Here is a 23,268-nt window from a genome sequence, read left to right on the forward strand (position 1 = left end):
TGGGTGAGTGTGGCTGCTGTGGCAGGTGCTGAGAAGGGAGCCTGCTGAAGTTTGTCCAGCAGTGAGCTGGAGACAAGCAATGCAAATTGCCAGGATGGCAGCAGAGAGTAGGGGATGAGAAAACATGAGAGGAGAGGCTGAAGTGTGTGTCCTTTCTGATGTTGTGAGTTGGTGCTTTTGTGTATCACCAGGAATCTATGATGCTCCTCATTCCATATCTGCCTTTGATAGGCCATCAAAAGCAACCTGGGGTAACATCAAAGCACTGCACAGAAATCAGCATCCACATGTGGCTTTTGACAAGGACAAGAGCACCGGCTCAGGGCTGTGTGCTCCTCAGCAGGTGAATATTCAGCAGAAACAGGGGTTTATTAATCTTCCAATTACAGTTACGGGGCTTTGCTCATTAAAAAGTCCATTACCATATAAACCTTAAAGAGAAAATAGACAAATACACTGCACTGCAGCCTGGTGAATTACACCGCAGGTTACACCCTCAAAATTGCATCCCTGCTGCCTGGAGGAGCCTGGCATCAGATGAGGGATTTGCTCTGGTGATCTTGATATAGTGTGGCTGGGTTTCTTTTCGGTATTGCCCCAAAGTGGACTGTGCTGTGAAGGGCTTGCCCCCTGTTTGGTGGAATATGGGCACCATCTTCCGGTGGGAGCCTGTTTATGGGTGGCTCGGAGAGGCTGTCTGTCGGCGCTGGAGCCTGCAGCAGCAGCAGGGAGGGATGCCTGCCTGCAGGAAAGGCTGCTTTGCAGAGAGGAACATTTTCAGCAACACGGAAAAAATACCTGTGGCTCAAAACGCCCTCAGAAGAAGGTCCTTGAGCAAGAAAAGCTGTTTTCCCTCTGTCCTGGCAGCGCAAAGCTGAGTGCAGCCCTGCAGAGAGCTCTGGCTCTCTCTGCCGGCAGCTCTTCCCACGGCAGCCAGAGCCTTTGGGGTGACCTTCAGCACCAGCATCCGCACAGGCTGCTGTGTGAAAGCCTACTAGCAAAGCCTAAGCATCACTGCCTTTGTCTGAGCCTAACAGGGGGGCATTATAGAAGATATTACACGGTCTAAAACAAAAAAAAACAAACCAAACAAAAAAACCAACCAAACAAAAAAAAAAAACAACAAAAAAAAACAAACCCAAAAAACCCCAACCAAACGAACAAACAAACAAACAAACAAAAAAAAAGTGGTTGTGAAAGGAATAGACACCTGCACGTCTTGAATCAGGTAATTAGGGATTGGTTTGGGTGGGAAGGAACCTAAAAGCTCATCTCATTCCACCCCCTGCCATGGGCAGAGAGACTTTTCACTAACCCAGATCACCTTCCACCATCCCAGGGCTGTCCAGCCTGGCCTTGGACACTTCCAGGAATGGGGCAGCCCCAGCTGCTCTGGGAAACCTGTACCACAGCCTCACAGCCAAGATTTCCTTCCTTATATGTAAGTTAAATCTCCCCTGTTTTAGTTTAAAATCATTCCCCCTTGTCCTGTCCCTGCAGGCCTTGTCCCCAGTCCCTGGGCAGCTCTCCTGGAGCCCCTTTAGGCCCTGCCAGGGGCTCTCAGCTCTCCCTGGAGCCTTCTCTTGTGCAGGGGAGCAGCCCCAGCTCTCCCAGGCTGGCTCCAGAGCAGAGGGGCTCCAGCCCTTGCCCAGGGGTGTTTCAGGGGGTTAACAGGGAGGTTTTGAGGTTCTGCAAAGTTGTGCTCAGTGTGGGAATAAACAAGGACCAAAAGAAGAAAAGGGGGTGGTTTTATATTTTTTCTGATCTGTAATCTCATTCTGGCCAGAAGCTGAGTCCAGTTCCTGGTTTAAGGCAGCCTTGGTGACTGTCATTTTTGGCTATTCCTTGTGCTCAGCCAGGAAGTCCTTGGCATAGGGAACACTGAGCTGGAGTTTCCCTTCTACTCCCCTGTCTCCTCTAGGCTGAGGGAATTTGCAGTGGTTAGATACTGGGAATTTACGTCCATCTGAGATAGTAAGAAACCAGCTCCTACTGGAAAAGCAGATATTTGTGCCGGGTTATATCCCATGAGCACTGGGGCTTTGCAAGATGTATAATTTCCTCAGGTGTAGCTCTGGGCACCTTCAGGTGGAAGCCAAGCCATCTGAGCCCACACCTGCCTGCAGAAAGCTCCTGCTGTTCCCACAGGCAGCTCAACCTGGGTGCTCTATAGGCACCCAGTATTTTTTGGGAGTGACATAGGGTCTGAAGGCAACAGCACAAGCAGAAAAGAGACTCCAGGGAAATGCCAGGCCAGCATCTGGCCATCACTGAGGTTGCTTTCCCTACAGAGGTTCACAGACATATTTAGAAATTGACCTGGTAACACAGATAAATCTCTGGTGAACACTGGAACAGGCTGCCCAGGGCAGTGGTGGAATCAAAAACTGTCTGAATGTGGCACTTGGGGACATGGGTTAGTGGTGGCCTTGGCAGTGCTGGGTTATTGTTGGACTTGATGATCTTACAGTGCTTTTCCAGCTTAAACAATTCTATGCTTCTGTGATCCTATTCCATTTTGTCTACTTCGTTTATTTGCTCATGTTCTCCCTGAAGTGTTTTCCAAAGGATTCCAAGCGCTGAGGTGGGCTCAGGAGCTGCATTAGATCCATGTAAGGGAGACTGGAACATGTCCTATGGTCTTGAAGTTTTAGGGATACATCAACAAAGAAAGGTGAATGGTCCCTTTGATGTGAACAGTAACCACTATGAGCTGGGCAGTACAGCTGTTACCAGCAGGGAGAATAAATGCCAAGGGGTTGTGTCTAAATCATCACAGCACATGAAAAGCTTATGCTAATTTTAAACCCCACCGGGAAAAATTGGGGGTTTTACAAAGCAGAAACATGACTTCAGAACTCCTAAACCCTGTACTTACAAGGCTGCACAGCTCAATTCCTTCTGAAACTGAGATGTGGGACCTGTGTTTTTTCAAATTTCTTGTTTTGCTCACATCATTTAACTGTCAAGGGTTAAAGGCAATGTCATCATACTTCCCCTTCATAAGGGGAAATCATAAGACCCCTTTGCAGTCAATTCCCATCTGCAGAGAGAAAGTAATATCTCCAGAGTGTGATTGGTATCTCTTCTTAACTTACCTAGCTGGGTAGTGAAAAAGGAAAAAAAAAAAAGGGTGTTCTGCTCTCTTTTTCCACTGGCTGCAGAGGGTGGCTGAGCTTTTAAAGGTCTGTTTGCAGGCAAGAAAATTTCCAACCTAAGAGACTTTGCCAAGGTCAACCTTGAAGTTTTTGGAAGTGGGACCTGTAGTCACAGGCTAGTGCTTTTAAATCACTGAGCCATCTGCAACAGGCCTGTAATCTGCATTAAGTCAGGCATTGAAGTTCTGGGGCTAAGAAAAAAAAAAAACCAAAAGTAGCCCCTTTTTTATGATTCCTGTTTTCTTTCTTCTTATGGATTGGAAGGCAACGAAGTCTCATCTTGGATGGAGCACACTCACCCTCCTCGGATGGCAAAGCGACCTGGGACATGGCCGGAGGAGAAGGCTGAAGAATTACCAGATTTTGTGGGAAAGAAGTAGTGGGGAAAAAAATAAAAAGCACAAAAAAATAAAAGCAAAAAAAACCCCCAAAAACCAAACAGCTATCAGGGGGTGCTGAAAGCCTCTGCAGTGCTGCAGTGCTGAACCATGGGGCTTTATGTAAGAACAGCCCAAGGGGCTGCAACAGCTGGGTAAAATCCTGGAGGGATGTGGTGGGCACAGAGATCCCTGCACGATCATTTCACCCTGGAAAAAAACCCACCATTTCTATGCAGAGAACACCTGTCAGTCTATCGATGGGCTGGTGCTCAGTGGTACAGGCTGCATGAATAACAGAGAAATCATTCGAACAATTATCTAATTAAGGCTAATGAGAGCCTGTCCGGAGGAGGGGTCCTGGGGAGGGGCGGGGAGCTGGGCCCTCTCCGGAGGGCAGGGCCCAGAGTGGGAGGGGTTTAGGGGGGGCAGACCCCCCCAGCCCCTCCCACCCCGGGCCCCCCCCTCCGGAGGGGGCCCCGGCCCCCGCCCCTCCCCGGGACCCCCTCCTCCGGAGGGGGCCCTCCCTAACCCCCCCCCCCCCACCCGGGACCCCCTCCTAACGAGGGGGCCCTTCCCAAACCCCCCCATCCCAAATCCCCCCCCCCCCCGGCCCCCCAACCCTCGCTAACCCACCCCAGGACCCCTCCGGAGGAGGGGGCCCACCCTAAGCCCCCCTCCCAGCCCTGGCCCCCCTCAGCCCCCAGTGTGATGTGGGGACACCCGGCAGTGTGGGGCGGTGTTGTGCGTGGGGGGACCCGCACTGCGGGCTCCGGCCCCGTGAGGGGATTCCCGCCGGGGGCGCCGGCTCCGGCCCTCTGGGCTTTATTATCCGGCGCCCCGAGCCCCGCGGCTGCGGGGGAAGACAGAAAGGGACAAGGGACAGAGAAGGAAGGGGCGGCGGCAGAGACAGAGGGGCGATACCGCCGCCAAGGAGGGGAGAAGGGGGACACGGACAAACAGGGGCGTACGGCACACAGGGAGAGGCCGGGGCGGCCGGGGCAGGGACGGCGGAGGGGAGAAAGAAGGAGCAGGGGAAGGGAGCGGTGACAGAAGGAGAACGGAGGGCAGAGCCAGGTTGGGCCGGGTGAGGAGGGAGCGGGAGGAAGAGACAGAGGAGGAACAGAGGCGGGGGTCAGGTTGGGGAGGAGGGGGCGGGCGGGGAGGTGAGGGGAGAGAGGGAGCGAGCGGTGTGAGGGGGAGACGAGGGACAAGAGCAGAGAGGGGAGAGAAGGAGACGGGAGAGAGAAACAGGAGAGAAAAGCAGAGAAAGGAGAGATAAAAGCAGAAAAGAGAGATAAAAGTGGAGAAGAGAGAGAAGCACCGCACCGGAGCGGCCGCAGCCGCCTCCACCCGGTACTGGAGAAAATGGCGGCCGCCGCCCTTCCGGGGTTTAAATGCCCTCGGTCCCGCCCCGCGCAGCCGCTCTGGAGCCCCTCACACCTGTGCCGGCCCCGTCCCGCACACCTGAGGCGGCCCCGCGCCGCGCACGCGCTCTGCTGTCCCGAGCTGCGCACGCGCTCCGTGCCCCCGCCCCTCACACCTGTGCCGGGCCCCCTCTCCCTGGCCTCGCCCCCTTCGTGCCGCGGTCCCGGGGCCGGGCGGGGGGGGCCGAGTCCGCAACGGGAACCGCCGCCGCCATCCCGGGCCCGGAACCGATCCCGAGACTGATCCCGGACCCGAGACCGATCCCGGACCCGAGACCGATCCCGATCCCGGGCCCGGTGCCGTCTCGATCCGCCCGATGGGGGACAGGCGGCGCCGCCCGTGACCCCTGGCAGTTCCCAGGTGCGGTCGGGCTGTGCCCCGTGGCCCCGCTCCTCATGCGGCCCCGCCCCCCGTACCGCTGGCCCGCGACTCTCGCTCGGCGCTGGTCGAACCCCGGCCCGGGGGCTGCTCCCGGCGGGCTCCGCTCCGAGCCCTGCGCACTGCAGCGGGGCCGCGGCTCGGGACGGGGTCTGCAGCGGGGCAGAGTCCTGCCGGTGTCCGCCTGCGGAGCGGTGCCGCCTCTCCCCCGGCCGGCCCCGGGTGGCGGGTCTCGGGGGTGGCGGAGCATGGCGGGATTGGGGCTGAGACAAGGCTGGGGACGGGGCACTCCCTCGCCGGGACTCGACTCCCCCTCCTGCCGCGATGCCGGGACGGGGCTGACCGAAAGCGGGTGACGGAGCCCGCAACCGGAGCTGGGATGGGAGGTTCGGGTCCTGCCGGTGTCCGCCCTGGGGTCCCGGGCGGTGCCGCCTCTCCCCCGTGGGGTGGATCGGGATCGGTACCGGCATCGCCGCGGGAGGGCGGTTCCGGCTGCGGGAGCGCTGCGGGTCCCGGTGCGGACGCGGCGCCCCGGCCTGGGCAGGGCAGGTCCCGCAGCCCCGGAGCGCTCCCGGCCCGTCCCCCCCCGCTCCGCCAGCCCCGAGGCCGCGGCGGGGCCCGAGCCGCGCTGGGCGCCCTCGTCTCCGTCCTTCCCTGCCCCAGCCCAGCAGCTCCGTGGGGCTCCGGCCCGCCGCGCCCCAGGGGAATGAGGGGGACCGGCGGGGCGGCGCAAGAAGGGACACCCCGATCACAGCGGGTGATTTTAGCTTTACTCTCTTCCGGAGGACAGGAAGAGGAACCCGGCTGCTCCTCGGCTGGCTCAGAGCTCCCACATGCCAGCGGTGGGAGCTGGCTTCCCCACCCTGCCCACTTAAGCCCGGGAGAGCTGGAGCAGCATGGAGGGAGGGCAGCGGTGCAGCCGCTAAGACGAGAGCAGGGGGAATTGACAGCTGCCCCTCCTCACCAGACTAAAAAAATACCCACGTGGCTTTTCAGTTTTGGATTATCTTTATTTTACAGTTTATAAAAAGCTTTTCCCAATGCGTGTGCTCCATGAAACTTCCATGCCGTCGTGCAAATTGCCATGGACTTTGACTTCCATGTGCACCTGCTTCACTTTCCTGCCCTGGCCCTGGCAGAGGCCGCTGCCGTCCCTCGGTGGATGAAGGTTCCTGACGGTGCAGCAGCGGCCGCCCGCCATCTTCGGGGCGCCCTGGGGCAGCTCCACCTCGGGTGTTCAAGGGGAGCTCCTCGGGAGCACGGACCACCCCGTGAGGTGTCCTGCCTTTGCAACGGCATTCATTCGTTCAGGAACACGAATAATGTGTTTTTAAAGAGCTTTCTCATGAGTGCCTCAGGGAAAAAAAAAAAAGAAATTACGGGACTAACATCCTAATCTTCATTTCTTGTATCAGAGGTGAATTCTGAAGGCCCAGAGTCTACAATTCACCAAGTGTTTGGGAGGTCCTGGACAGAGAAGTCCATTTTGGGCTACCAAAAGCACTGGGTACTACATACCTTGTAGAGAGCATCCACCTTGAGAGTAAATCCATCAACTCCGGGCATGCTGCTCACCGAGTGGAACTCGGACAGCTGGGAAGCAAAGTGGGCGTCAAAAGGCACATCGTGGAAATACTTATCCCTCACTTCTGGCTGGTTTTGGTCCTGGAAAGTCAGAGAAGTGTCGTGAGGGATGCTGTCTGCTTTCCCAAGGGAGGCTGGAAGCCAGAGCCCCACCAAACACCTGTGTCAGGGATTGTCATGAGGTTACTTTACCTTTAAAAAAGTTAAAGTTGCTGGGGACTCCTGGGAGTCTTTTCTCCTGACCAATTATCGGTCATTGCTGAGAACTGACAGCAGTTTTAGCCATTGAAAAGTAGAATCAACTTGTGAACTCCACCTTAAAGTGTACAACCAGAAGTCTGTGGTTCTCTTTGTTTTCTGGCTGTGAAAGGTGAGCAGAGCTTCAGCTTTTCGCTCTGCCCGGCCACGTGTGGCCGGGCGGGGGTCGGGCCGGGCCCGCCGCGTCTCCTGTCTCCCGGCCGGGAGATGGGGCTTGCCGGGGCTTGCCCCGGGCCAGGTCGGGCTGGGCCGGGCCCGGCCCGATCTCTGGCTCGGCTGCAGGTTTTGCTGTAACTACATTCACTAGAAAACTGCCGAGTGAAGAAGGAGAGGGGCTCTGGGCCTGCTGCAAGCAGAGACGGAGACGACGCTCTCCAAAGCAGCTATGAGGAACTTTCTATCGCAGACAGCTCCAGCTCCTGTTCAGCAGAGATCACCGAACCATCTACAAAAGCTTGGGCAAGATTTTAACTCTTTCTTATCCAGATAAGACTTGCAGATTAATCTTTTTATCTAGAAAGAAAAGAGGAGAGTGATCAACATGAAAAGAGACTTTATAAACTACTAGTGGCAAGAAAGAAAAGAAACTTCAAGAAAGGTAGAGAATTAAGAAGATGCTTTAATTAAGCTGAAATATCTTTCTGTTAAAACTATGGGGATGGACAATGAAGTCCTGAAAAGAACTCTTTTAATTCATGATAGTGTATGGGGAGGAATAGAGTGTTCAAAGTGTAAATTTGAGTAAAAAACAGAGTAATTGTGGTATAGTGAAGTGCTGGGAGATTTGAAGCCTTGAGAGGCAATGAGAAAACTGTTTTCTAGTGAAGCGCACAGAGACAGATGAAAAATACTTTTTTTGCCTTTGACTAACTTATCCTTAAAAATGCTATCCCCAAACTAATGACCCATAACACATTTCAGAGTGATGTGAAATGGGAGGAGTGAGCTTTGATAACAGCAGCTCTGAGCAGCTGATATCAAAGAAACAGAAGACTATAACAAAATAGCCTTCTTGTGAGAAACTCCATAAATTAACAGAAAGGAACTTCTGTTTCTCTACAGAAACTGAGGAAAAGACTATAGAAAGAATTGGGACTGTTTAAACCATCAAAATTCTAAAGTTTTTGTCTCTGTTGTCATGTGAACAAAAGAATGGTGAACAGTAAGAAATGAAAAGGTTTTCCTAAAAGTTTATTCTGGTGTTCTTATTCTTGTAGTTTGTCAATAAACTTTCTTTATTCCTTTTAAGTTTTATGCCTGGTTTGCTCTTATTTTAATCCATATCTCACAGCAAGAGATAAATAATTCTTTTTCCCCCTTTTTGTTAATTACTGGTTCAAAACCACGACAGGGATCTAGTCCGAATGCCCCATCTCCACACCTACACGTGGGCACCGATTCAGGAACACACTCAAAGGGTGGGGAAAAACTGATCTGGTGTTCACAGCTTGTAGCAGCAGCAGCAGCAGCAGCACAAAACATCCCCCACGGGCTCCCTTATCCCTTTGCAGCCACCACCTGCGGGTTGCCAGAGCAAATCCCAAACGGGAAGAAGCAGGAGCAGAGCACTCACCAGGAGGAGGAATCGGTGTTTCAGGTACTTGTTGGGCTGGATGCAGCCGTACCGGGGCCCCTCGTTGTAGACGGTACCCGTGGGGTCGAGGAAGGGCACGTAGCCATCCCTGCCTGTGCACAGGTTGACCTTCTCCAGCTGCAGCTTGTAAGCAGCGTTGAGGTTTTGTTCCGGGTGCCAGAGCACGTGCCCGTACAGGATCTGCCCTGGGGAGGTCGGGACAAAGAGGGGCACGTGAAATTTCCCAAGCAGGAAAACGCTGCTAGAGCCAAGTGTCCATGTTCAGAAGGGTTTGGGTTGTTTGGGAAGGGCTCGGTGGGTGGGAGTGACAAAACGCGGTGCCAGAGCACGCTGTTCTTTCACAGGGCTGTAAGATGTCAATTATTGCTGTAGAAGAGGCAAAGCTACATGTGGGTTTTGCCCTTTCCTCTCCAGGGAATGGAAGCTGTGAAAGCAGAAACGCTGGGCACAAGCAGAAGAGGAGAGGTAAATCCTACCCTTGGAAAAAGCTCCCTTGTAATCCATTTCTGCCAGAGACCTTTCCGATTTGGTGGGGTCCATTAGAAAAACCTTCTCGTCGTTACAGATCTGAAACTCTGTGTTCTGGGAGTAAACAACTGGAACTGGGCGGCTTGTCTGCTGGAAGGTGATCAGGATCAAAAACCTGCAATTGGGACAAGGAAGGAAACAAAGGGGAGATGAGGTCTGGACAGGTGTGCACCCCAAAGGGTCCGAGCCTGCCCTCCTGCCCTCTTACCGCTCGGGAGCGTGAGCCGTGCAGGGCAGGGGCTTGGCTCCAGGCTCTGCCCACGGCTGCGTGGGCTGCACCGTGCAGGGGATCAGGAACATGGTGTATTCTCCAGAGGAATCCTTCCTGGGAACAGACAGGAGACCCTGCAGCCACCAAGCAGAGCTCAAAGCTCTTCACCCAGGGCAGCACCTCTCCCTTGCCCCAGCAATGTCATCCGGCAGTCCCCGAGGGCCAAGTGTGACTCTGGGATCAGTCTATCCACAGGCTTCACCGCTGGAAAAATTCCTTTCCAAGAGGCTGAGCTGATTTTTCTCTCAGTACAGCAGTGCTCCAGCTCTAACCAAGCTCCTGAGCATTCCGTGCTATTGCTGGCGTGGCTGCTGGAGGGGTGCCAGGGAGAACGTGGTGCTGTGGGGGAAGCTGCTGGAGGGGACTGCACCCCCAGCCCTCACCTGTTGTAGGAGCTGGTTGCTCTCCAGAGCTGGTAGGGAGAATCAAAAGTCTGAGCACTCCACAGCAGCTGCAGGTCAAATTCGATGCCTCCCAGGTGCTCTGGAGTTCTCAAAGAGGACCTGACATCTGGCAGGCTGTGGTGCTCCATGACAAACAGCGCTGGGGGAGGACAAGGAGGTGACGGGAGGCAGAGCGCGGAGAGGCCCCACCTCGCAGGGGCAGAGGGGCTCCCGGCAGGGACAGGGACTCGTTCCGCTGCCTGTGCCGTCAGAGCAGAGCTCTGTGTGACCCTGCTCTGTGTCCCTGCCAGGATCACTGCCCTCACCTCTGAACTTGGCCTGCGTCTTGAACTCGATGACCAGCCGTCTGTCCTCGCGGATGTAGATGGGGATTATCTGCAGGCGGGCCGAGAGCACGCTGTCCGTCTGGATCCCTGCAAGGACAGCGCCACTGGGAGCCCACACAGCACCTTCGCTCTCCTCTGCTGGGCTCTGCCAGCCCCAGAAGCGTTTGGGACACCTCCACAAGGCAGGGTTCAGTTGGGATCACCCTCCAGTGAGCCAGCTGCACGCTCCCTCTGCCAGCCATCAGCTGCCTAAGCCCCCCGCAAGCACAGAGGAAGGCAATATTCCGAGTTCCCCGCTCCCTCAGGACTCTGGGGGCAGTGCAGGAACTAAGGGGAAAACATGAAGGAAGCACTTCTTCCATAGCCCTTGGAGTGCCTCAGGCTCACCTGTCCTCCAGAGAACGGTGTCGTAGAAGAAGGAGAACTCCATCTCGGTACGGTGCTCCAGGGAAGCCCAGCCCCTTGGTGCCGTCACACAGATGTAGGACACGGAGAGAGGGACGTGCACTGTCAGGAAGGACTGGGCAGAGTCCCTTACCTGGCAATAAAACCCCAAAAAGGGGGTTATGCACCTTCCAGTGAAGTCAGAAGTGACTCTGGACGTTCTTTACGTGCAGGCACCTCAGACAAACCTGCATTGTAATCCAGGGGCAGCGCTAAGGCTCCCTGGGACCACCGGACAAAGGAACTCTGGGCACAATTTCACCTCAAAACCCCCCTGATTTCCAAGGCTGTGAATTAAAAATGAGCAATTCTGCTTGCTCAGGCCTCCCAGAGCTCTCCATTTATTATCTGCAGAGTGCAGCTGTACTTTGTACGCCCTGGAGAATTCGGGGAGATGTTCCAGCCTGGCTGGGGCCAGGCTCCACATGCTCCACTGGGCAGTTTCTCCGGCCAAGCGGCTCCTCTAGGTTTGTGCAAACAATTGGAGCTATAAAAGGAAACTTCATGAACAAGTTCCAGGCTGGCAGGAATTAAGAGAGATGATGCTGGTCCAAGCAATGTGGGCTGGGAATTTAATGGAAGAGCTTGGGGGAGACGGAGTGGTCTGCAGATGGATAATGCAGCCAGGAGAGGACAGTGAGATACCCCAAATAGGGAAAGCCATTCGTTTCTAGAGGAACATTTTTGGCTTTTGGTCTCTTACTTACGGAATGAGCTAAAATATCCCATGTTGTGGAGCATGGACTGAGCTGCCTCTGCTCTGTCCTCTGCTCATTTCTATTGGCCGAGAACACAGCCAAAATTATAAAAGAGAGCCCAGCTGAGAACGTTTTGTATTTCCAGTATGGCCCTACATTAAAAAAACCCGGTATTTTCCTGGCACTCTGAAGATTTAGAGAATAAAATAAATGGAAAACGAATGAAATGGAAAATAAATGAAATAAATGCACACAGCGCTGTTTTCTTCCAGGTTAGAGGGGGGGAAAAGCCACGCTCCACCTGTGCAGGGCAGAGCAGCAGCTCCACGCAACGCAGAGCTGTGCCTGAGAACTGAGAGAGATCTGGGATACCTGGAGAGCTCTGGATGGGCCTCTCACCTGGAAGTCAGCGGTGACAGAGCCCCCACAGACATCAATTAACTCGGTCATGTCGTAATAAGCGTCGAAGGTCCAGATGCAGCTCTTGAGGCTGAGGTGCTGGTACAGCTGGATGCTCTTGGGCTCCCTCACCGCGGGCTCCAGCTGGTAGGGGCGGTTGTAGCCTGGGCCCAGCATGAAGCTGTCCTGGGTCACCTCGTCCAGGAACCCTGCCTCTGAGAGAGAGAAGTCAGGACACTGATCCCTCCCCATTTGAAACAGCCCCAGGCCAAGAATGGAGGCCTTGCTTCACTCTTGAATCAACGGGAGCTCCTCTCCCTTCATTATCCTGGAGGTCAAACTGGACATACTCAGGTCTTCACAGGGGAAAATCTAACAGGAATGGCATCCTAAAAAACCAAACCTAGGGACCTGCTGATTCGAGGCTGAAGTGAACCTTTAAGAAATGAGGAACAGGTTGAGTATGGAATTATCAGAGCGCAGCACAACTTGCTGCCTGTTGGGGAGGGTGAAACAGGGAAACCTTATGAATGTGATGGTTTGGCAGAAGATTCTGAAAAAAGAAGGCTAGAATCGAAGTAGAAATGAAAGCCTGCTTTGAGTCATAAGATACAGAGTACTGGTTACTATATGACCAAAGAACAATAGCCTAGCCAGCTAAAGGAGAATCCTGCTGATAAAACAATGTCCTTCTGTTGACAGAAAGCCCAAAGGTCAAGAAGCAAGGGAAGAACTTGTAAAGCTTGTAGAACCTCAAATGCAACACTGTATGTAAAATCTTTAGTGGGTGTATCTTGTAGTGATTGGTTACTGGGAATTAGAATATTCACTATAGAAAAAGATATATTGGATTGTAACAAGAACTTTGCTCTCTTAGCTTTTCTATCTTAAACCTCTCTTAACCTCTCTCTTAGCTTTTCTCTCTTACCTCTTAACCTCTCTCGTACCTCTTGGCTCTTCTCTCTTACCCCTTTACTCCTCTCTCAGCTCCCCTCTCCCCCTCTCTTACCTCTTCCACTCTTTCCCTCTCTTACTCTTACCCTCGTGGTTTTTCCCCTCTTACCCCTCTCTTGTCTCCCCCCTCTTATCCCTCCCTGGTTTCCCCCGCTCTCCCTCTGTTGCTCTTACTCCCTCCTTCCCCTTTTCCAGCCTCTCCTCTCCTGCTCTCCCCGTTCTCTCCCTCCTCCCCCGGACCACGTGGACGCCGAGGCTGGTGGCAGACACAGGTCTCCCCTCTCTTTACCCATATAATAAATTGCACATACCTGAACAGCTTGACCCTGGAGAATTCTCCCACCGCGAGCGAGCATTTTACACAGCAATATCAAAGCAATGATTTCTAAACATTTATCCAAGCTTAAATAGCTTATTCCTAATTATCACCACCTTTATAACCAGCACTCGACTGCCCCTGCAATACACAGGCACAGGGAGGACACTGCAGTTATTTACACAACAGAACAAGTAACACACCAAATTAAACACCCAGCGCTATACCTCACTTCTGGAAACAAAACCTGGGCGCACACTTTAGTGTGCAAAACCCCTGTAAGAATAAAACCTGCTTTAAATATCTTAGGCATCGAGCCACACACACGCCTATGAAATTCAGTGCAGCAGTGACAAAAAAGGGAATTATTTCCTTAACCTGCGAATAATCACCTCTAAGATTCTGTGATGCAGTTGCCACTGCACACAGCCACAAGCGGCCTTTTTATTAACAGGCAAAAGAACAAAGGCAATCCAAATTTCTCCCTTCTTGTCTGCAAAGAAACAGAGAAGGGAGAGATGCTTCTCAGAGGAGCATGGTAAAAAGACACGTGGTGTAGAATATGGAACAGCTGATGGTTCAGCATCTCTTCCACTGCAAGATCTAGGGGATATCTGATGATACCCTGGAGGCAGGAGTAGGAATATAAAGGAGCTCAAGGCTATCTGCTCTTAGGTTTTAGCACTGTGACCTTTACCTTAACTTACATTTAAGTGTTTCTTACAGTGTAAATCCCTTTTGTTTTGATTTTAACAGAGTACAAGAATTCAGTGAAGTAACAGTGGAATACAGCCTTTAATTTCCCCTGGTCTTCTCACCCAGCAATGAGGTTTCACAACAACAATACAACAATAAATAGTTATAGAAGGTAACTCACTGTGCTGAAGAGTTCTTCAGAAGGATGGGAGCCACAATTGAGGCAGATCCTTGGACAGACAAGCCAGAGGTGTTTAGGCCTTGTGTTTCCTTGTTACCCCAGAACCAGCCCCTAAAAGGGAACACAAAGTTCACACGCTTGTATTTGAAATTAACACCATATAAAGAACAAAACATCCTAAAAAAGCTACATACCATACAAATAATCCAGATAGCTTCTTTATGCTGCTTTTCTGTGGAGCAACAACTTTACAGAAGTAGATCTTGCTCTATCAATACAATGTTTTATTATTGATGGGCTTGTTAAAATCAGAGTGAACTCCAAGCACCCAGATATTCACAGCAGGCAAACATCTCTCTGAATACAACTGAAAAGGCCAGAAGGGCTGCTCCATGTTACCTGTAATAGCCATGTTTGTTTCTGGAGTACATCAGGTGATCAATGCATGGCCTTTCATCTATTTTTTTCCCCCCTGTGTTGCTCCTTTCCATCCTTCTGCGTAGCCTTGTAGCAGATAAATCTGTTCAATAAAGGGCCCACCTGACTCTGAGCAGAAGGCAAAGCAGAGGATTTGTCAGCATGAAAACCCACACTGCAAAGATGAACGGGCATCAATGGCAGTTAAAAATCTGCTAGAAATGCTAATATACTAATATACACTACCCTCTTCCCTGATTTCCATATAAAAAAGGAAAGGAAGTTGTGTGTGAGCCAGAAAAGCTAAAAGGCTCGGGCAATGTGGTCACCTGCCATCCCACACAGCTGGGTGTGACTTAATGCACCAAACACCAGGGAATCGTTGCCAGCTGGGCGATTGACACCACGAAGCACACAGGTTTTCAGTGCTGTCAGCAGCTGCAACGGGAGGATTGCCTCTGAGAAACTTCCCAAAACAATGAAAATAAAAAAAAAAAAAAAATTAACATCTATTTCCACAACATGTGTTTAAATTTATATACTATATTCATTTATATATAACACACAATATATAAAGTATCAAAATATATTATTTTAACATGTATACATATATTATTATATATTAAATATCCTATATACAATTTAATTATATATATATATTATATATATAATACATATATTAAATAAATATAATGTATATATATATATTAAACATAAACCTGTTTGTATATATTTGTATTACTTCTATTTCTTTACTTTTCTGGTTGCACATATGTCTATATCTTTATATATTTAATATACATTTCTATGTTTTTATTTTTGTAGTATTTATTTAAAAGCCCCGAAGCAAACCTAATAAAAACCAAACAGTCCCTTTATCTTAAACGGTATTTAAAAATCTTTTAATATATATATTTTTATCATATTTATATACCTTGTTGATATACATAACACATAACATATCCTAAAATATATCATATTACCATCTATACGTACAGAAATCATATTATAGATTATAAATCAATATATATGTATATATTTCTATTACTTATTTTTACTTATTTTTATGCCTACATATATATATATATATTTCTCTATACCTTTACATATTCATTCTTTAAATATTTTATTTATTTTTTTCTTATTTATTTAAAAACCCTGCCTCTAACTAAATAAAAACCAAGCAGCCCGTTTATCTTCAATATTTTTTAATATCTATTTTGATCATCATTATACTTCCAGGTATATACTCGGTGGATAAAGTCCCCCGGACCCGCCCGCACCTCTCACCGTTCCGGCACACAGAGCATCCCCTCCTCGGGCCGCTCTGGACCCAGCGCCGGGGAGCGACCGTTGGGAGCCGAAGCCATCGGGGGGTTCCTCCATTTCCCCGGGCCGGGGGGAGAGAACGGAGCGAGAGGAGCGGCGGGAAGGTACGGGTCGCTGCGAGGGCCAAACCCAAAAACGCGGCCGCGGCAAGGACCCCGTCAGAGAGAGGCGTCTTCACCGCTGCCTGTCGGCGCCGGGCTGGCTCGCGTCCGGCCCCGGCGCCGCTGAGCGTACAGCCCGTGTCGGCACGGCCGGAAAAGCCGCGGAAAATTGCGCCGGAGCGGCGTCGGCGTCGGGGTGTTTGTCAGGCAGTCGAATAGACACCCACTGCCCGGGGTCCTTGCATTTTCCCACCTTTTCGGCCACCATGCTTGGAAGGTCAAAGCCAGCTGCGACTCGGCAGCCATCTTGTGAGTGGCGTGACGTCACTTCCGCCCTTCCTCGTCGCCATCTTTGTTGTGGCTGAAGCCACTTCCGGCCGAGTCGCCATCTTTGTTGTGGCACGATCGAGGCCCCTGCTGCTCTCAGCGCGTCTGTCTAGCTTACTTGCCTCAACGAAAAACCCGACGAAGCCGGCCGACTCCGAGCACTCCGCCTGATTTTCCGCCGCCTTTCCCGGGGCGAGGACGGTGGCGGCGGGGCTCAGCGGCTCTGGAGCTGGGCGGCGGCTGCGCCTGCGGCGGCAGGCATTGGAGTCGACGCCTCTGCCGGGGTCCTACCGGCCGGCCGCAAACTTCAGTGTGGCAATCAGCCCGACCCGGCTCCTGCGGGGGGGGTCCCGGCTCGACACGGCACGCCTCGGTTCGGCTCAGCTCGGCTCGGCTCGTCTCGGCACGCCTCGGTTCGGTTCCGCTCAGCTCGGCTCGGCTCGGCTCGGCTCGGTTCAGCTCCGCTCGGCTCGGCCCCGCCCGCGCCGGGGCACAGCTGCAGTACCGCTCTGTGGCCACAAGGCGGCAGCACTGCCGCAGAGCTGAGCCCGGGGCTGGGCGGGGATCGCCCCCGCACGTGCAAAGAAGCCCGGCAAGAAACAAGGTGTGCAACCCCCTTCCAAAAACCCTTCTCCAAGGAACGCCCCAAAAAACCCCCCATCGGAACTTAGCAAGCCCTGCCTCTAACCAAATAAAAAGCAAAAAGGCCCTTCATTTAAATATTTTTAACATCTATATCTATCATATTGATTTTTTATATTTATACACATAGATATATTGCATAATAGATATTAAAATATATTAACGTACATCCATATATTTTTCATATTTAATATTAATCTACTAGTATATATTTGTTACTAGTATTTATTTCTTTTTCATGTCTCTCTCTCTCTCTATATATATATATAAATCTCCCTATATTTATACCTTTGATATAGATTTCTTTATTTTCATTTCTATATTATTTATTTAAAAGCCCTGCCTGTAACCGAATTTAAAAAAAACATCCCCTTCACCTTAAATGATTATTTAAATATTTCTAATGCTTATTTTTATCAAATTCATATACTATTTTGAACTAGCCCAGGGGCACTGGGACCGGCCCGAAGGGACCCCGGCGGTGCCCGAGACCCGCGCCCGGAGCGGACGGATCTGCTGCTCCTGCTCCAGCTGCTCCTGCTGCTCCTGCTGGCAGCCTCAGTGCTGGCAGCACAGGGCAATTTCTATGGGGTTGGGAGGAAATGTGCTGTTTCAAGCTGGGATCACTGGCTTCTGTGGGTGGGGAAATCTTGAAGACTCAGCCGAGTCCTTCCTTAGAATTGCAAGGCTCGTGTCCCTGTGATTCTTGAGACAGGGTTTAAGTAGCTGCCATCGACTTGAGACAGCATCGAGTGGGTTTGTTCGAGTGGCAGAAATGATTTCTGTGCCTGGAATAAGGTGTCTTGGGATAAGCAACTCTCTTTGGTGGCAGAATGAACCGGTCTTTTTCCTTTTTCCTTCTTTTTCCTTCTAGATTGCGGAGCATTGGAGACCGGCGGCTCTGTGCTGCTCTTTGTTCACCTGTTGTGCTTGGAAGAGACGTGAAACTGCAGGGAAGCTGCGCTCGCCGTAGTGGCCAGAGGGAGAAGCACCTTGTCCATCTCGTCCATCTTGCCGGCCCCTGGCGTGGTCCTTTCCCCTCTGGCTCCTTGTTTCCCTCTTGTCCAATCAAGGACAGAATCCCTCTGTCCTTGCTGTGTGTTCTGCGCTCGGCCTTTTTCTGTGTCCTTCTCCGTGGCTCACTCACGTGCCTTTTTTAATTCCGTCTGTCTCTCTGCTCTTCCCCGTGCCCTTGTTTCCCAGTGGCTCCTTGTGTCCCCTTCCTTGGCTCTGTTCTTTTTCAATCCCTCTCTGTCTTGCTGCCCATGCCAGGTTTTGGGTTTGGGTGGAAGTTTTGGTTTTTTGGTGGTTTGGTTTTGGTTTTGGTGGTTTTTTGGTGATTTGGTTTGGTTTGGTTTTTTTTCCGTTTTGTTTTGTTTTTCTATTTCATCCTACAGCCCATTCTTTTGTTCTTTCTTTTCTTCCTGTGTCCTCTCTCTCTGCCACCACTCCCTCTTTCTGCCTCTGGCCTGTGCCTGGGGTTTTTGGGGAGGGATTTCTGGCACCTGCCCCCTTTTCTTGTTGCAGCAGAGCTCCTTTTTGGGAGGGGGTCTAGTCCTAGAAGGGCTTCCAATAAAGCAGGGTGCTGCTGTCCAGGGCAGTTGGAGTTGTTCTGTGCCTTCTTTGGGGGTGAGGAGCAAAGGCTGAGGGGGACGGGGTGGGCACTGGGGGGCTCCCCTGTCCCTTGGGGCACGCCGAGGTCCCCGGCAGAGGGAGGCAGGCGCTGCGCTGGAGGAGCAAGGTGAGCGGGGAATGGGGAGGGCTCGTGCCGGGTACCCTTGCCCAGAGGGGACCCCGAGCTGCCAGGAAATTCCCTGCGAGGGCTGGATGCAGAATCCAAAAACCTGTGGAGCTGTTCTGGTTTTTACGGTAGGCATTGGCAAGGAACAGGAATGGATCTCTCTAAATTCCCTTGGAAAGAAACCCCCTCTCTGTGCACGCCGTCTTTAGGGTTTTGTTATGTCAGGAACGGCTTAGGGTTAAGAAAGTGGCTTTTGTTTTTCCACCTCTTACTTCCCTGTAAAATATGAGTGTATAAAACACATCTGTGCATCAATGAGGCATTAAAATGCACCGAGACAAATTTCTGTGTCTCTAAGTTGCATAGAGATGAGTTCCATAGAGACGAGTGCGTTCTGCACTTGGGGTTGTCCAGGGCTTTATATTTTTGTTACTCTGATTTGTTCGGTGAATGAGTTTATAGAGTTTAAAATAGAAAGAAATGCAAATTTCAAAAAGCAGAAAAATAGAGAAATAGATAAAGATATAAATGTAAAAATAGAAGGCCCTATAAATAGAAAATACATAATAGAAATAATGTCCATAAATCTACACATCTAAAAGATAAGTAATCTCATGTATGTTATTGTAATATGCTTTAACCTATATTCCATAGAATTAATACAGGAATATATACAAAATATAGCATAAATAAAAACTATAAATCTCAGTTGAAAAGAATTATTTAAATCTAGTTTACAATAAAAGCTTGCTTTTTTTTATTTGGGTAGAGTCAGGGCTTTTAAATAAAATGTACAATATAGAAATATATATATTAAATATATAAAGATATATAAGGGTTATAAATACATACAAATAGGTTTCTATTTAATATATAATAGGAATAATATAGATGTAGTTGTTAATAGAGATGTCTTTTAATATAGGATACCTTGTGTGTTATGCGTAGTTCAATATAGTATATAAATATGAATATAAATTTGATAAAAATAGGCATTAAAATATTTAAATAATCATTTAAGCTGAAGGAGCTTTTTGTTTTTTATTTGGTTAGAGGCAGGGATTTTAAATAAATAATATAGAAATGAAAATATACAAATCTATAATAAAGATATAAATATAGGGAGATATATATAGGCATAAATAAGAAATAAATACAAGTAATATCAATCTGTCTAGGGAATGAACAATGGGTTCCTTCTGCCCCTGCCTTCGGTCTTGGGGTAACAGCAGCACAAACTGTGAGCTGTGAGGATGATGAGGGCTCAGAGCAGCCCCAGGTGTGAGCTGTGAGGATGATGAGGGGACAGAGCAGCCCCAGGTGTGAGCAGTGAGGATGATGAGGGGACAGAGCAGTTCCAGGTGTGAGCTGTGAGGATGATGAGGGCTCAGAGCAGCCCCAGGTGGGAGCAGTGAGGATGATGAGGGCTCAGAGCAGCCCCAGGTGGGAGCAGTGAGGATGATGAGGGGACAGAGCAGTTCCAGGTGTGAGCAGTGAGGATGATGAGGGCTCAGAGCAGCCCCAGGTGTGAGCAGTGATGAGGATGAGGACGGGGTGGGTCCTACTGGGCACTGTTTCAGGGGGATGGTTTCCCTCATCTCATTTGGGCATGGAGCAACTGGAGGAGAGAGGTTTATGGCCGGCTCCCCCGGGTGTCTCATGGAATGATGGTGAGGGGATCTCGCAGGGCCTGGGGGAACACCTGGATGCACTCAGATGTGGAGCATTGCTTAAAGAGGTGCTGAGGGACAAACCTTTGTGTCACGGAGCAGCAGCTGAACAGGTGAGCCAGTGTGGGTTTGCAGAGGGGACTTTTCTCTCTCCCCTTTTGATTTTATTTTGCCATTCACTGCCTTGTTCTCCCAGAAAAAAAAAAAAAAAAAAAAAAAGAAAAGAAAAGAAAGAAAAAAAGGGGGGGGGGTTATGAGAACAAAAGAAGTTCAAACTGAGGGAAGAAACTCCTCCTCCATTATTGTCTGTGTTTAAACTGGGGGGAATCCCCTTTCACCTATGTTTTTGAGGGTACCGATAGGAGGAAAACCTGCCTTTTCCAGGGTGTTAGGTATATCGGTTGACAGCGAATCCTTGTGTTGTTTTAACACAAGGATTAAGGAAGGGGAAAAGTATTCTTGCCGTATCATGTGTTTGATTTGTGGGTACCTCCCCTTTTTTCGTTATTCTGAGGTTTAAATTGAGGGGGAAGCCCTGTTGTCTGCACTTTGTCACGGTCTGAACTGAGATGAAAATCCCCCTTTTCCCATCATTTGAGAGATTTTATTCGAGAAAAATCTTTTTCTGCTGCCGTAGGGGATTGAAATGAAGTGTCGAGCGCACATTTATTTGCCATTGTATTGGTTTAAGATTGCAGGAACATACCCTGTTGCCTCAGTTTCCGGGGTTCAATTGACGGGAACACCGGCTTTTCCAGCATTTGGCGGGGTCACGTGTGGCCGTGCCGCTGCATTTGAGGGCGCTTCTGCCCCCGGCACCAAATGTCTTACAGGGGAGCGCTCCTGGCATTCCCTGGGGAATTGCTGAAGTGCAACGGGAATTTGGCGGCTGAGCAGCCCCCAGGGAGAGACAGAGCCGTGCGGAGGCGAGGTGAGCTCTGCCGGGCCGGCAGGCGGGAGCCGCGGCGCGGAGCTGTGTCCGTCCGGCCGCTCCGGGCGCGGGGCTCGGGCACCGCCGGGGTCCCTTCGGGCCGGTCCCGGTGCCGCTGGGCGGGCCGGGCTCTCCCGGGGCCGGGGCCGCCCCCGCCCGCCGCAGGAGCCGCTTTCCTGCCGGGAGCCCCGGTCCGTCCGGGGGCAGGAGCGCGGGGCCGCCCCTGGGTGCCGAGTGCCGCCGCTGCCGGAGCTCCCGTGAAAGCCGCTGAAAGGAGGGGAGGGAAAAAATCGAACCCAGACCCCCCAGGCTTTTTGTCTGTGGGCTTTGTCGGTATTGCTCTTTAGCCGAGCCGCGCCTTTAAATAACGATGTGGCGCCTTCTAGAAACTGCGTCCAATACCTTTTGCACCTTCACGTGAGGGCTTCGAGCTCAGGTTTTTCCATTGCCGAGTTAATTGCAGGTCCAAGCTGACAGCGTCCCGTGCATCTGGTGTGCGTGAATCTGTTTGTGATGTTCATTTCCCCTGGATGCAGAGTTGGGCTTTTTGGGCAGACCGTATTTCTCAAACCTCGGAGCTTGTTAACCCTTGTACACGATTTTCTGGAGATGCGGGCTGGGGGAGAACTTTGTCTTGCTGCTGTACTAGGGAATGGAATGCAGGGGGTCCCCGCAATATCCCCGTGGAAGCTGGAATGTCCGAGGAAATGGATGCGACAATTCTCGGGGCTGAACCTGGCTCCCAGCGCTCTGCAGCGTAGGACGCGAGAGAGCAGGGCCGAGGGACAGCGGGGTAGGAGCGGCGAGGTGCTTCGTGCTCTGGGTTTGGTGTCGCTGATGTTTCCAGAGCCAGAGCAGGTTGATTTGGTTCTGGTGCACTGGAACGGGATCTATACCTTAGAAAGGTTTGAGACAAACTGGGAGGAAATGTTTTAATACGAATGTGTTTCTTAATAGAAGGCAGGTTTCAGTCTGTTTTTTAATTGATTTTAAAGGAAATATCTTTTGAGGAAAATTGAAAGAAAATGTTTATTTTAATAAGTAGGGCATAGGTAAGAGGAAAAAAGGATGAATAACGAAATGATAATTGTTTTGTTGTGGAGAAAAGAGCAGGAGATTTAGAAGGGTTTTTCTGCACGTATGGTTTGGATGTTTTTGGAGTTGGGCTGTGGCGTGGATCCTTTTGAGCCGTGGGGTGTTTTGGTGGTAGCCTGGGTTTTTGGATCGGAGTAAAGTTGAATAGTTTTAGAAGAAGTTACGGTTTTGGCAATTATTTTGTATTCACTAATCAATGAGAAGTTATTTTAAAAAAGTAAAAAATTGATTTCTTGTTGCCTTTGTTAGACAATAGATTTGAGAGAGAATTTGTGTGAGGCTGTATTAGTACTGTATGTAGATTGTGTGTTCAAAGAATTTTTTTCTTTCTTAGTTTTGAAGTTACAGAACTTATGTTTGGGCATAAAGCAGATGGTGGGGATATAATATAATATAATGGAATTTTAGGACATTTTATTTTTTATTGTATATCTTTGCCTTAATGATTAAATTAATGCTTTTTAATTTTAGATATACTTTTATAGAAATACAGGTAAATATAAATAGTGGTTGTAATATTTAGTAAGTAAAGGTATTTATATGTGGTTTTTATTCAATATTAGGTTTTTTTTGGTGGTACACAGTGTGTTGCTTTATTTTTTTATGTTGTATACTATGTGAAATTTCGTTTCTGAATAAAGATGATTTTATGAATGGGTTTTTTTGTATTTTAGGTAGAATCAATTAAAATAGGTTTTGATAGGTATTATTGGGATTTTAGCTCTCTATTGTATGTAGGGGTTCAGATGGGGTAGGGTTTGTTTGGTTAGGGGAGTTTTGGGTGTTAATTAGGTGGCTTTTGTTAGATGCAGTTTTCAATTTTTGAAAGTATTTTATTGAGTGGTTTTAAGGTGATTTTTAGTAATTGATGGTCTAATCTTATTTTGTTTGTAGTTCTGTGTAATAACAGATATGTTCTATTTATTTAATGTTGTCTTTTTTAGTTTAGGTGTTGATGATAAGTTTGGATTTCTTTCTGTTGTGGCATTTCTTAGTTTCCTTTCTGGGGACACAGGCATTT

At 50.0% G+C, this 23,268-nt stretch overlaps 1 protein-coding gene and 2 long non-coding RNA genes across 3 annotated transcripts; 1 reads left to right on the top strand and 2 right to left on the bottom strand.

The window, feature by feature from the left end:
• Positions 1-6,563: 6,563 nt before the first annotated feature.
• LOC131572537 (extracellular matrix organizing protein FRAS1-like) lies at positions 6,564-10,742 on the bottom strand. The gene is made up of 8 exons (XM_058825767.1): positions 10,694-10,742; positions 10,286-10,393; positions 9,960-10,119; positions 9,514-9,630; positions 9,254-9,420; positions 8,757-8,962; positions 6,860-7,006; positions 6,564-6,694 (listed from the first exon to the last, which is right to left on the bottom strand). Exons 1-8 carry the CDS (start codon positions 10,734-10,736, stop codon positions 6,641-6,643), a joined length of 1,002 nt encoding a protein of 333 aa, XP_058681750.1. The 5' UTR covers positions 10,737-10,742; the 3' UTR covers positions 6,564-6,640.
• Positions 8,657-10,396, top strand: LOC131572543 (uncharacterized). Its single transcript, XR_009276031.1, has 4 exons — positions 8,657-8,780; positions 9,122-9,242; positions 9,343-9,469; positions 10,271-10,396. It is a non-coding gene; the product is annotated as an uncharacterized LOC131572543 (long non-coding RNA).
• Positions 10,743-10,767: 25 nt separating the features above from the next.
• On the bottom strand, positions 10,768-16,107 carry LOC131572542 (uncharacterized). Its single transcript, XR_009276030.1, has 5 exons — positions 15,702-16,107; positions 14,741-14,869; positions 13,995-14,105; positions 11,848-12,062; positions 10,768-10,844 (listed from the first exon to the last, which is right to left on the bottom strand). It is a non-coding gene; the product is annotated as an uncharacterized LOC131572542 (long non-coding RNA).
• Positions 16,108-23,268: the final 7,161 nt, after the last annotated feature.

Source organism: Poecile atricapillus, chromosome Z (assembly GCF_030490865.1).
Source record: "Poecile atricapillus isolate bPoeAtr1 chromosome Z, bPoeAtr1.hap1, whole genome shotgun sequence".
Taxonomy (NCBI): Eukaryota; Metazoa; Chordata; class Aves; order Passeriformes; family Paridae; genus Poecile; species Poecile atricapillus.